Source organism: Magnusiomyces paraingens (assembly GCF_902498895.1).
Source record: "Magnusiomyces paraingens strain CBS 517.90 genome assembly, contig: contig2, whole genome shotgun sequence".
Classification (NCBI taxonomy): Eukaryota; Fungi; Ascomycota; class Dipodascomycetes; order Dipodascales; family Dipodascaceae; genus Magnusiomyces; species Magnusiomyces paraingens.
Window position 1 is genome coordinate 1,418,963 of NW_022474068.1, and position 12,913 is coordinate 1,431,875.

Consider the following 12,913-nt stretch of genomic DNA (forward strand, 5'->3'; position numbering starts at 1 on the left):
AATAAAAAAATAAAAAAAATTAAAAGATATATAAAAATAAAAAAAAAAACCTTTGAAGTGGGAAGTCGCTTGACTTTTATACGAAGCTGAAAAACAACGTGACGAGTTTATTGACGAGGAAAAATGCAGTGCCTGCAAGTGGTCTGCAAGCCGCCCAAAATAAAGTCTTGGCAAAAAAAAATATATATATATATAAATATAAATAACAAATTCAGTTACGTAATTGATTGTCTTGGGCTGTTACGAGTGTCTCAATCTGAGTGTTACAACTTTTATTACAATGACGTTGCATCTAAGGTGTTTTGATATTGTGCATTAAGTCCCGTCCAAGACCTTCCAGTTCATTCATTCTTTTCTTTCAACCACCAACGCCACCATCATGGATTATTCCAAAATCAGATCGGATCTCCAAGCTACATCGCAGCAGGAGGCCGTCACTGTTAATCATAGAGCGTAGGTTTTTTTTTTTTTTTTTTTATTTTGCGAATCCATTTTTTAACTTTCATCTTTAGTTTAATTACACGTACACTTACAAAATACCCAGTAGACTATGCACTATTTCGCGAGCTTATCCAAAACTCGGCCGATGCCAAAGCTAAAGATTGTGTTATTTCCTTTAAATCAACTATTCCTGGAGGTCTTTCCAAGTCTCACATTACTGACATTGGGTCTATTACTGTGGACAGGTTGACAGTTAAAAACAATGGCCTGTATTTTCAAGAAGACGACTGGAACCGACTTAGAGAAATTGCAAAGGGCAATCCTGACGAAAATAAAATTGGCGCGTTTGGAGTAGGGTTCTACTCCGTGTTCGAACTTACCGACGAACCTTTGGTTCATTCAGGGACCTCGGTAATGTCTTTTTACTACGACGGCGACCAACTGTGTTACCGCAGACAAACTGTTCCGGATAGTAAATCCTGGACTGTGATAGACTTGCCATATCGTGTTCCACAAAACCTCCCCACTCTTTCATCGTTTACTGCATTTCTGACCCTAAGTTTTATTCTTCTTCCTATCGAGTCTATCACTCTCCAGGTAGATGATATTACTCTTCTTTCACTCAAAAAAACCATTTCTCCTCAAGTATCACTTGATTTACCAAAGGGGTTATCTTATGTCTCGCCTGACCGAACACTGACACTCAAATCATGGACGTCTGAGTCATTTTCTATTGAAATTAATTACATGAATGTCACACAACTAAGCGAAAAGATTACCAACAATTCTTTTCTCTCGTTTGGATACAAGGCATTTTCGTCCTTTCTTCCGGGCTCCAAAGATCCTTCCGAAATGACCACGGTCTCGGCTCATTTACGCAAAGTAACAGGGCGGTTGGCAGTTAATGTCTCATCGCAATTTTCACGCAAGATGAAAGAAACTGTCTTGAAAGCCCCACCAAAAGAAGCAGTCATTTCCATGCTTACAGACAATAGAGATGAAAAGCAGCTTTCAAAGCTGACGCCGCCATTATCAGATTATGTTTTTCCTAAAAATTTCAATGATGCAAAAATATTTATTGGGTTCCCCACAAAACAGTCAACCTCATTTAAGTCACACATTGCAATTAATCAGTTAATCCCAACCATGGAGCGTACAGCTGTCGACATGGCCAATGCTTATGTCAAAGACTGGAACAAACAAATCCTTGTTATGGCGGGTATTCTGAGTAGAGCCGTGTATGAGTATGAGTTTACGCAACTCAGGGCCAAGTACCCTAAAGTGACTCCTGAGACTATGCAGCCGTTTCTTGATGATGCCTCTTATATCATGAACCGATTTGAGTTTAGCACATCTGCACCAGACGTCTCTGTTGGCAATTACATTGCCCATGGATTTTGGCGATCATCTAATAAACTATCTCTGCCCACACAACGTGGTCTGATTTTAACGTCGGATGAGGTACGTTTGGCCGATGATGACAATGCAGCACAGCTGATTGAAAACATTGCTATTGTCCCCAAATCTGTGGCCAAGTCTTCTGAAACTTTTTTGAAACGGGCTGTGGAACTCGGATTGTTGAAATACACTGGTGCGACTGACATTGAACGAGAACTCAAGGAACATACCCTAACACCGGCGCGATTTCAAAAACTAGTTCGTTGGTGTATTTCGCATGCCTTTAACAGTGAAATTGGACAGTACGAAATCCAGCTTATTTTAGCTGCTGGCATTGTTGCCGATTCCGATACAGCTACCGGATCGATTTACGCTCTCAAAGCTATCTCATCGTATCAGGACGTTCTGCGCGTGCCCAACGGGTACCCGCTCCCCCCAGCATGCTTGCCGGCCAAGCTGCTTGAGTCAGTCAACACGCGTGAGGTTGAGCAAGTGTTTGGATGGCGGCCATTAACCCTACTTGGCTGGCTTACGTTTGCGACGGTCAACCGTGATTCAATTGAGCTGGAGAAAAACATGTACTTGATGCCGGACTTTTCCGAAAAAGTACTAATGCGGCTTTCGTCGAATTTCGATGGGATGAGCACTCTTGATAAGACTAAAGTGGTGGAACTGCTTGGAAGTGCGGACTCGATTCCAACCAACCTAGGCATGAAGAAACCATCCGAGTCGTATCTCCAGGCAATTGACTTGTTCCCGGATCTGCCCATTAAGTCGCCTACGCTTTTGACATCACGAGAGTTTTTACTGGCCATTGGTGTGCGCGAGTCTGTGGATGTTGCCTTTGTTTTAAAGCTGCTAACGGACCCTGATCCTCAAGTAAAGTGGTCAACATTTGATGTCATCAAATACTTGACTGCAAACCAGTCTAAGTTTAAGCAGAGCGACTGGGCAACCCTTAAAACGTCGTCATTTTTTGAGGCTATGGATGGTAAACTCTACACAGCATCCAGTCTGTATCCACCCAACACCGAGCTGGAGACCTTGGGGATGCGGTGTCTTAAGTGGCAGTACTGGAACGAGTCGACACCGGAAGCCAAGTTGATTTTTAAACTAGGGCTTAAGCATCACCCTCCTCTTGCCGAAATCTTGGAGCTAGCCAATGACAAAAACCCCAAATCCGACACAGCTTTTACCTATTTTTTGAAAAACTTTGAAACAAACAAATACTCAATTAGCGAAGCTTTCAATACCACGTCGGCATGCGTCAAGTGCACGCTTCCAGATGGAAAGACAGTAAAGAGACCCCCCAGCAAGTGTTTTACAGATCACTCGGTGGCTCTTTTTGGGTTTCCCATTGTGGACGCTTCATTGGAAAACCATTCATGGAAGCTTGGAATACGCAAGTGGCCTGAGGCCGATGAGCTTGCCAATGTGCTAATGACTCAACCTTCCAAGGACGTTGCAACGGCCAACAAGATGTTTGGGTTTATGTCTGGGTTTTTGGGAAAGATTTCAGGGCCCATGCGCAAGCGGTTGCGTGAGACTCAATACATTCCGGTTCCAGTTGTGCGCAAGCGGTTTGATGAAAAGGGCAAGATTGTGGAGGTTCAAACGGTAGATCATGAGTACCCCAATATGGTATATTTTGCACAGAACAACAACAAGGAGGGTACGGCCTCTGGAAGTGAGATATACGCGCAGTTTTTCCACTTTGTTGATTTTGCTCAAGATGCGCGCGGGTTTTTGACGTTTGTAGGAGTGCGCGAAGAACCAAGCATCACAGAAATTGCGCGCACTCTTGTGGCAGACCCTGAACGGATGTACACGCTGGCGGCATCAGCACAAAAATACTTGGAGCTGCTGTTGAGGATTTCGAGTCACTGGGACGATGCCATTTCTCGGGACTATGCACTAGTGTCGCGGATGCGCAAGGCTCGGTTTCTGATTGGGTATGTTTATGAAAAGAAGCCAGTAGAAACAAGCGATGTGAAAACAAAGGCCGCGGACGACGACGAGGACGAGTTCCGGCTGAGGTATAAATTGGCATCAGTAGAACAAATTGTGATTGCTGATAACGTTTTGTACGCCAACATGTTTCGCAATGACTTGTTACTTGCGCCGCAGATAAACGACCTGGAACGATTATATCGGGAGCTGGGGTGCCGCGCACTTAGCAAGGTAGTTGAGACCAAAACCATGCTGGGCAGAATTGTGTCTGGGTATGACGGGCGACAGCTCAAGGTTCATATTGCGGAGCGTGCAGGGCTGTTTCTGGACGGGAACAGGGATGCTTTGCGGCGCACACGAGGCGGGTACAAGGCGGCGAAGCGGCTGCTTGCGGAGCTGCACATTGTAGCGCTGACTCACATAACAGTGGAGCATAGGGTACGATACGCCAACTTGTGTGTGTCTGGGCGAGGTGGTGTGTTGCCACCTCCTGTGCGTCAAACAGTAACGGCGTATATTGGTCCTGGTGAGGAAACAGTTTCCGGAGTGGCGACATTGTACGTACAACCATCTGGTCTGGACTGGTTTGACGTGAGCCAGGCACTTGTGGGCCAACTTTTAGGTCAAGGGGCTGGGCCTGATAGCGCGATTGTGTTGGAGAGTTTGCTTGCATCAGAATTGCGGGCGCTACAGCGCAAGGGATTCAATGTGAATGCGATTATAAAGCGCCGAGAGGAGGAGGTGCAGGCGGAGCGAGAGGCTGCGGAGGCGTTGCGGCGGGAGCTAGAGGAAAAGCATCAAGTGGAAGAAGCGAAGCGTCGAGAAGAGGCTGCTAGGCGCAAGGAAGAGGAAGCAAGACGACAAAAGAGTATGATTCTTGAGGATGGGGCAGGCCCGAAGAAGGCTGAAGATGGAGGAGCGCCTCCGCCGCCATATAGTTCAGGAGGAGCGATTGGAGGTGTTCAAGGATGGGACAAGGTGAAGCAGGCTCTTGAGAGTGCGGAGCGACAGGAGCAGCAGGAGGTTGCACGGGAGCAGCAAATGCAACAGGCCCAGCAACAGCAGCAGCTGCAACAGCAGCAGCACTCCAAGGGACTTTTTAGCAAAATGTGGAAATCTTTTTCGCCAACCGCAGCCGCTGCTGCCGCACAAGCCGCGCAGGCCGCCGCACAAGCCGCATCCAAACCTACAACCCAACTACCTGCACCACAGGCTCAACAGCAAGCTCTACCTCAAACTCCGGCTCCGTCGTCACGCGGAATCCAGTTCCCTGGCAGCGGCGGTGTATTTCAAGGACCCGGTACTGGTACTGGTGGTGGAATGCGGGGGCCTGGGGCTTCCTCACCACATGCAACAACTCCAGCTCAAGCTGCAGCCGAATTGTCAGCGGTTATTGGACGGTCGCACGCATATTCTTCAGGCTCGTTATCTTCAAGCATAAACACGGGCGATGCGGCACGTACTTCAGCAGCTGAACATGCGGCGGAGCAGGAATGTAATACACAAGTATTGGCCTCGCTTGTACAAGTTGCCGTGCTTCCATTTTCAGTGGCGCCTGGAGCTGGAGGAGGACCTGGTCTTCGGTTTTTTGCACCTCACGGGGACCCGCGCGTGTTTGATGCGGCACAGGGTATGGCAGCAGCAGCAACTGCAGCAGCATCAGGAGCGAATACATCTACTGCAAGTGATGGGTTGCGTGGATGGGGACTAGAGCTTTCACGGTTTGCTTTGGTATTACGTGCGGTTGCCGAGATTTATGATGGAGGTAGTAATGGTGGAAAGTTATGGCAAGCGATACATGCATATTGGGACCCGAATTCTGCAGTGATTGCATTTAATGCAGGTGGTGGGAGTTTATTTTTTAACTTGGCATACTTTGTTGGAGGGTCCGGGATGGTGGCAGCTAGAGAGCCCGGGAGCAATGAATGGCAACCTCAAGCGCAATTGGATTACTGGTTTACGGTGGCTGCACATGAATTGGCACATAATATGGTTGCCGGACACGGAGCTGCTCATTCGCATTATTCAGAGAGTTTTGTGCAGACTTATTTGGAACGGTACCGGCAAGTTGCTGCTGAGTTTTCTGGGAGAAGTTGAAAAAATAGAAAAAAAGAAAAAAAGAAAAAAAATATTACATTTGGAGTCTATAGAAGATTATATTATATATTTAAAAAAAAATAAAAATAAAAATAAAAAGTAAAAAAAAAAAGAAAGGTCCTTATTGGAATCTCTCTGGAGGAATGAAGCACCAGATAGTTCCAAAGATTGCAAGAATAGCATAAACAACAAGCAAGAAATAATTAAAGTAACGCTCCCATTTGGGGACCTTATCGCCATAAATTTTAAGATAAAAGGCTACAGGTCCATTAATACAAATGGTGATGCAGAGGGTTGCTCCGAAAAAGGCAATGATGCGGTCAAAGTCTGGGAACACAATGGCCATCCAAACAAAGCTTAAAACAACAAGCAAACGGACAGAGATTTTGGCTACACGCATAAGTGTATCACGCATACCGGCAACACCGTCAAACCCGAGAGGGTACTTGTCAAGTCCTGTGAGAATGTCGATTGTTGAAACAATGGGTCTTGCATTGAGCGGGGTTTTAGCGAGTGGGATGAGGGAGACCAGTGAAGTGATGACCAAGTCTTGGTGTGGAGCATAACCTTTAGTCAAGAGAATAGATTTGGTAACTTCGTTTTCAACCTTGGAGCCAAACATGACATAGCCAAGGATTCCCATGATGGTATCGATGGGGAAGACGATTTTATAAATGGTAAGAAGAGCTCCTTCGTATTTTTGTGGGTGCCGCATGTCACGGTAAATGTTAGGGAAGACGGCGTGACCACCCCAGGGAGCCATGAAAATGCCAATGGCAAGGGGGACAGCCATCCAGTTAGTTGGGAGAATATGTGTTGGTTCTGGTTGCCAGAGAGAGCCTGGGGCTTGAGTTTTATAGATACCATCGAAAAAGACAAGAACAATAAGGCCGAGGGTAGAGAAGATTCCCATGATGGAAGAGACTGAGAGAATGCGAAGGGGGAGGAAACATGGTGGGGTCAAAACAACAAAGGCGATATATTTATAAGTATCTTTTGAGATTTGGGGGAAAAGGGCATTGAGGGAATCTGCAAATAAAATGACAAGAGAGACACCCATTCCCATAAGCTCGAGGGTAAAGAGCAGGGAAGTGAGAAGACGAGCACGAGGCCCATAAGCTGCATAGGCAATATCTGCATATGTGACTAGGGTAGGGTCAGTGTCCATACATTTTGCGAGGAGATAAGCAGTGTAATAAGTTGTTGAAGCGGCAAAAGTAAGTAGGATTGATCCGACAAGCCAGCCTGAGTATTTGAAGCCGAGTGGGAGGGATAAAAGGCCTACTCCAATGAGGACGTTTATAGAGTTGAAGATTGTTTGAGGGACGGTAGATTGGCCGGCGACTTCTGTAGAAACGTTACCATTTTTGTCTTCAAAAGTGCGGACAATGACTGGTTCTGATTCAGTTCCTGGGGCGACTGCTTCACCTTCTTGAAGGAGGACAGTTCCATGTTGTGGGGGGACTACGTAGGATGCTCTTCTAGAAGCCAAATAAGCTGAAGGTTTTTGTGGGAGTAAGCCCGAGTATTCTGAAATGACATCTTCGTCTTCAATGGCGGTGTTATTATTATTATTATTATAATTGTTGTTGATAAAGGATGCAGCATCTGCATCAATGAAACGAGCAGAAAAGGATTGTCTACGGGATCCTGGTGCGGTAAAAAAGGAAGGAGCAGTTGTTGAAACAAAAGAAGCACTTTGGTCAGTCAAGTGAGAGGGTTGTCCTGCAGCTTCTTCTTCATCTACAAAGTAAGAACGAGCTCTTGTAGCATCTGTGAGAGGTTCGATTGTAAGGAAAGATTGGGCGCGAGTATAAGATGATGCAAAGTGACCGAAAGAGTTGATTGCTGGGTTATTTATATTTGTAGCAGTTGAATGACCGATAGGGATACCATGCCTTGGGAAAGTACCAGTTCCGGAGGCTGAAGCATTATTTGGAGAAGAAATGGGGATACGGAATCCTGAACGGTTTGAGAAAGAATTGTTACGGTCAGTGGAAGAGGAAGAAGGGCCGCCAGATGATCTTGGAACTGACATTGAGTTATATGAAGGCCCATCGAGGTGGGCCTGGATGTCGTTAAAGTTGTCAGACATGAGACAGAGTTAGGAGTAGGAGTAGGAGTAGGAGTAAGAGTAAGAGTAAGAGTATGATTAGTAGTGGTGGTAGTGATAAGATAGATATTATTTTATGTTGTTTGTTGTTTGTTAAAGTACTACAGTATGTAGCTGTAGCAAGTTAAAAAAAAATTTTTTTTTTTTTAAAGAAGGGCGAAATGGGTTGTTTATATATATATATAAATAAATATTTTTATATGTAAATTCAGATGAGTTTTTTGACTAGTTGGCCCATTGGGGGAATTTATTTTTTATTTATTTATTTATTTATTTATTTATTTTTTAACAAGCAGCAGAAGCAGCAGAAGCAGCACCACCACCACCACCACCAAAAAATAAAAAAAATAAAAAAAAGGCCAGCGTTGCCACAAAGCAGAAATTTAAAAAAAATGAATAAAAAAAAAATTTTTATTTTTTTGTAAACAGAAAAAAAAAAAAAAAAAAACCGCCATTTTAAATTTCAAAATTTTTTATATTCAAAAATTTTTCAGATTTTTTAAAAAATTAAATACACTTTTTTATTATTTTTATAATTTTTAATATTAATTTTTATCTTTTTTTTTTCATTTAAATAAATTTTTTTTAAAAAAAACCTTTTTTTTTTTCTCTCTTTTCTTCTTCTTCTTTTTCTTCTTCTTCTTCTTCTTCTTCTTTATAAAATTATAAAATTATAAAAATAAAAAAAGAAAAAAAGGCGCCTTTTGAGATAAGAGATAAATAAAAAATAAAAAAATAAAAGCGTCATTACCCGAAAGTAGCCGGGACCCATCAAGACCCGAGTATTCAAATAAATTTAATACATTAACATATATATATATATATAAACAATTAAATAAAAACTTGCAATACCCGCCATTTTGTTTTTTATGAAAAAATTCTCCTCAAATCCACCTCAAAGACCAGATAAAGCAGTCGGGCCGTGCATAGTACGGCTGTTATCTATGACCTATTGGGTGCACATAGAACCATTTCAGTTCCAAATCAGGAAATTTATCTTCTTCTTCTTCTTTTTTTTTAATTTTTTATTTTTTTTGGTTTTAAACTACAAAATACAATTTTTATTTTAATTTTATTTTAATTTTTTTTTCATTATTATTATTTTATGATAAAACAAAACCTACTATTTTACACTTTATTTGGGAATCTTAAACTGCTTGTCAACAGATGCAATAATCTCATCAACAACGTGGGGCTCACTCAGAGTAGAAGTATCACCAATAGAGTCAGCCTCGCCAGAAACAATCTTGCGCAGAATGCGGCGCATAATCTTACCTGAACGAGTCTTGGGCAGATCCTCAACAATAAGGACAGCCTTAGGAGCAGAGAAAGGTCCAATTTCACGACGAACTTGAAGAATAAGTTCCTTACGGAGCTCATCAGAAGCAGGAGTACCAGACTTGAGAGAAACAAAGGCAATAACAGCCTGGCCAGTAAGCTCATCAGCAACACCAACAACGGCAGCCTCACCAACAGCAGAGTGCTGAATCAGAGCAGCCTCAATCTCGGCAGTAGAAAGACGATGGCCAGAAACATTGACAACATCATCAACACGGCCACGGATCCAGTAGTAACCTTCCTTATCACGGGCAGCACCATCACCTGTGAAGTAGTAGCCAGGGTATGGCTTAAGGTAAGTCTCAAGGTATCTCTTGTGGGAACCATAAACAGTTCTGGCAATAGAAGGCCAAGGCTTGCGAATAGCCAAAACACCCTCGACGTCATTACCCTTGATTTCCTCACCAGAAACAGGGTCGATAAGAACAAGGTCAATGCCAAAGAAGGGGAGAGTGGCAGAACCAGGCTTCATAGGAGTGACACCAGCAAGGGGGGCAATGATGTGGGAACCAGTCTCAGTTTGCCAGTAAGTGTCAGTGATGTGGCAGTCATTGTTACCAACGTGCTCATTGTACCACTCCCAGATTTCGGCAGCAATGGGCTCACCGACAGAGCCAAGAGTACGGAGAGAGGAAAGATCGTGCTTCTTAACAAACTCCTCACCAGCACGCTTCAGCAGACGCAGAGCAGTGGGGGCGACGTAGAATTGGGTAGCCTTGTACTTCTCAACAATCTCCCAGTATCTAGAGTAATCAGGGTAGGCAGGGGTACCTTCAAAGATGATGGTGGTGGCACCAAGGAGAAGGGGACCGTAAAAGGCATAAGTATGGCCAGTGATCCAACCAACATCACCAGCAGTGAAGAGAATATCGTCAGGGTGGATATCAAAGACGTACTTGCATGTAGCAGCAGCACCGAGAAGGTAGCCACCAGTAACATGGACAACACCCTTAGGAGAGCCAGTAGAGCCAGAGGTGTAGAGAAGGAAGAGGGGGTCTTCAGAAGAGACAGGGACAGGAGCGAGGTAAGGTCTGTGTTTGTCGACCTCTTCGTGCCACCAAAAGTCACGGCCTTCAGTCCAGGGGACCTGGTTGCCAGTTCTCTGGTAGACAAGGACCTTTTCGACAGAGGGAGCATCCTTAAGACCTTCATCGACGATTTTCTTTGTGTAGACGGTTTTACCACCACGCTTACCTTCGTCAGTAGTGATGATAACTTTTGACTTGGCATCATTGACACGGTCCTTAAGGGAGCCCGAAGAGAAACCGGCAAAGATGACGGAGTGGACGGCACCGATACGGGAGATTGCGAGAAGGGCAATAAGAGCTTCTGGAATCATAGGAAGGTAAACAGCGACTGAGTCACCCTTGGTAACACCAAAGGACTTGAGAACACCAGCGACACGGGAGACTTCGGCCATGAGTTCTCCGTAGGTGATTTTACGGGAATCTTTAGCGTCATCAGCTTCGTAGATGATTGCGACCTGAAAGAAAGAAAGAAAGAAAAAAGTTAGTTGTGTGAATTTGGTTAGGATTAAAAAAAAAAAAAATTAAAGGTCATACCTTATCAGGGTTCTTTGCGGCATGTCTATCGACACAGTTGTAAGAAGCATTGAGTCTTCCCTCAAGGAACCAAGCCATATCACCATGTTCAAAGCCACCTGAGGAGACAGTGGTGAAGTCGTGATCCCAAGAGAGGAGTTCGTGAGCGAGGTTACCAAAGAACTTGTTTGGGTTTTCAATGGATTCTTTGTAGAGTTCCTTGTAGTGGTCGAGGTTACTAAGATGTGGTTCTGCGGGGTGTTTACTAAAAGTGAAAGTTAGATATTTATTGGATTGATTGATTGATTGATTGATTAAACATACTCAAAGAAAGCCTGAGGGGTTGGTCTTCCCTTGATGGCGGATTCAGCAATGCCAGACATTTAGAATAGTGAAGATGATTTTTTGGATTAAAAGATAAATAGAGGGTAGTATATATATATATTATATTATATATATATTTTTTTTAAAAAAGAAGAATAAGAAGAAAAAAAAATTAATTGAATAGAATAGAAAAAAAAAATAATTATATAAATAAAAAAAAAATGTATTATAATAAATTTATTAAAAAAAAAAGGGGGGGAAATTCCTTGATATTTATACTTGTTATTAAAACAATAGTAGTAGGTTGTTTCTTTTGTATTAAATTAAATAAATATATATATGAATAAATAAATACATAAATATAAATGTCCTTATATAATAATATAATAAATAATAATAATTAGAAGAAATATATTTTGTTTGTTTGTTTCAATATTGGCTGATTGGCCGGAACCCGCGGGTGTTGTTGTTGTTATTTGTATTTATTTATATGGTGGTAGGTTGTATGTATGTGTATATATATATATATATATTTATGTGTAGACCAAAAGGGGTTGATGGTTATTATTATTATTATTATATTGTTTAATAAATATATATATATATATTGTTGACGTGAGAGGGTAAAAGGAAAAAAAAAAAATTCCCAACAAGATGTGTTTATTTATTAAATTAAAATAAATTAAAATAAATTAATTGATTGATTGAAATTTTTTTTATTTATTTATTTTGTTTGTGTGTGGCTGCAAGATATTTTCTTCCCCAGAAAAATAAAAAAAAAAAAAAAAATTAAATTTCTAAAAACCTTTTTTGAATTTCCAAAGTACTGCTAATTAGTACTATTCAGTACTACTACTACTACTATTAGTGCTGCTAACTAACGGATAAATAAAATCTCTATTTTTTGTACTACTAAAAAGAAAGAAAGAAAAAGCAGCACCACCAGTAACAGCAGTAGTCAGTAATAGTAATATTAGTAGTAGTAGTAGTAGTAGTAGTAAAAAAAAAAAAAAAAAAAAAAGTGTGGGGAGACCAGAGATGACTCATTTCTGACGTAATTAGTTTTTCTTTTTTTCTTTTTGGGGGGTTTTTCCGGGGGTTGTTGTTGAAAAAAAAGAAACAATTTTTTTTTTTTCTTAAAAAGCCCCAAAGAAATTTTTGAAAAAAAAATGGATATTTCCAGCCGTAACTTTAAAAAAAAAAAAAAAAAAAAAAAAATATATATATATATATTACATAATAATTGATAAATTATTAATCATTACTATCTTATGACTAATCTTTATATTTTTTTTCTATTTTTTATTTTCCCCAGAATCTTTTGACATCCTTTTTTTTTTCTATTGACATTTTATATTTATATATAAAAATATATATATATATATATTTGAACTGACTTTTGTATATATCTTTTTTGACATATTATCTTTAAAAAAAAAAAAAATTAAATCTGCCGCCTTTCCCCTCCTTCTCCATTTCTCCGAGCCTTTTTTATTTTTATTTTTATTTTATTTTATTATAATTTTTTATGGAAAAAATATAAAATAAAATAACAAAAATCCTGGGGAAAAAAAAAAAAAAAATTTAAACCATTATTTATTCACATTTATTTATCATTTTTGCCCCTTTTTAGTTTTTTTTTTAATAATATAAATCTCATAAATCATTTCAATTAATCAATTATTTCAATTAATTCAATTTTCTTTTTAAA

At 41.0% G+C, this 12,913-nt stretch overlaps 3 protein-coding genes across 3 annotated transcripts; 1 reads left to right on the forward strand and 2 right to left on the reverse strand.

Moving 5' to 3' along the window:
• Positions 1 to 379: 379 nt before the first annotated feature.
• On the forward strand, positions 380 to 5,886 carry SAPINGB_P002178 (uncharacterized protein; the record flags this gene model as incomplete). Its single annotated transcript, XM_031996897.1, has 2 exons — positions 380 to 453; positions 513 to 5,886. The coding sequence occupies 2 exons, from the start codon at positions 380 to 382 to the stop codon at positions 5,884 to 5,886; spliced, it is 5,448 nt and encodes a 1,815-aa protein (XP_031852788.1).
• Positions 5,887 to 6,007: 121 nt separating this feature from the next.
• Positions 6,008 to 7,981, reverse strand: SAPINGB_P002179 (uncharacterized protein; the record flags this gene model as incomplete). The annotated part of the gene is made up of 1 exon (XM_031996898.1): positions 6,008 to 7,981. The coding sequence occupies one exon, from the start codon at positions 7,979 to 7,981 to the stop codon at positions 6,008 to 6,010; it is 1,974 nt and encodes a 657-aa protein (XP_031852789.1).
• A 1,153-nt stretch (positions 7,982 to 9,134) lies between these two features.
• Positions 9,135 to 11,261, reverse strand: SAPINGB_P002180 (uncharacterized protein; the record flags this gene model as incomplete). The annotated part of the gene is made up of 3 exons (XM_031996899.1): positions 9,135 to 10,820; positions 10,900 to 11,143; positions 11,203 to 11,261. 3 exons carry the CDS (start codon positions 11,259 to 11,261, stop codon positions 9,135 to 9,137), a joined length of 1,989 nt encoding a protein of 662 aa, XP_031852790.1.
• Between the last annotated feature and the right edge of the window lie 1,652 nt (positions 11,262 to 12,913).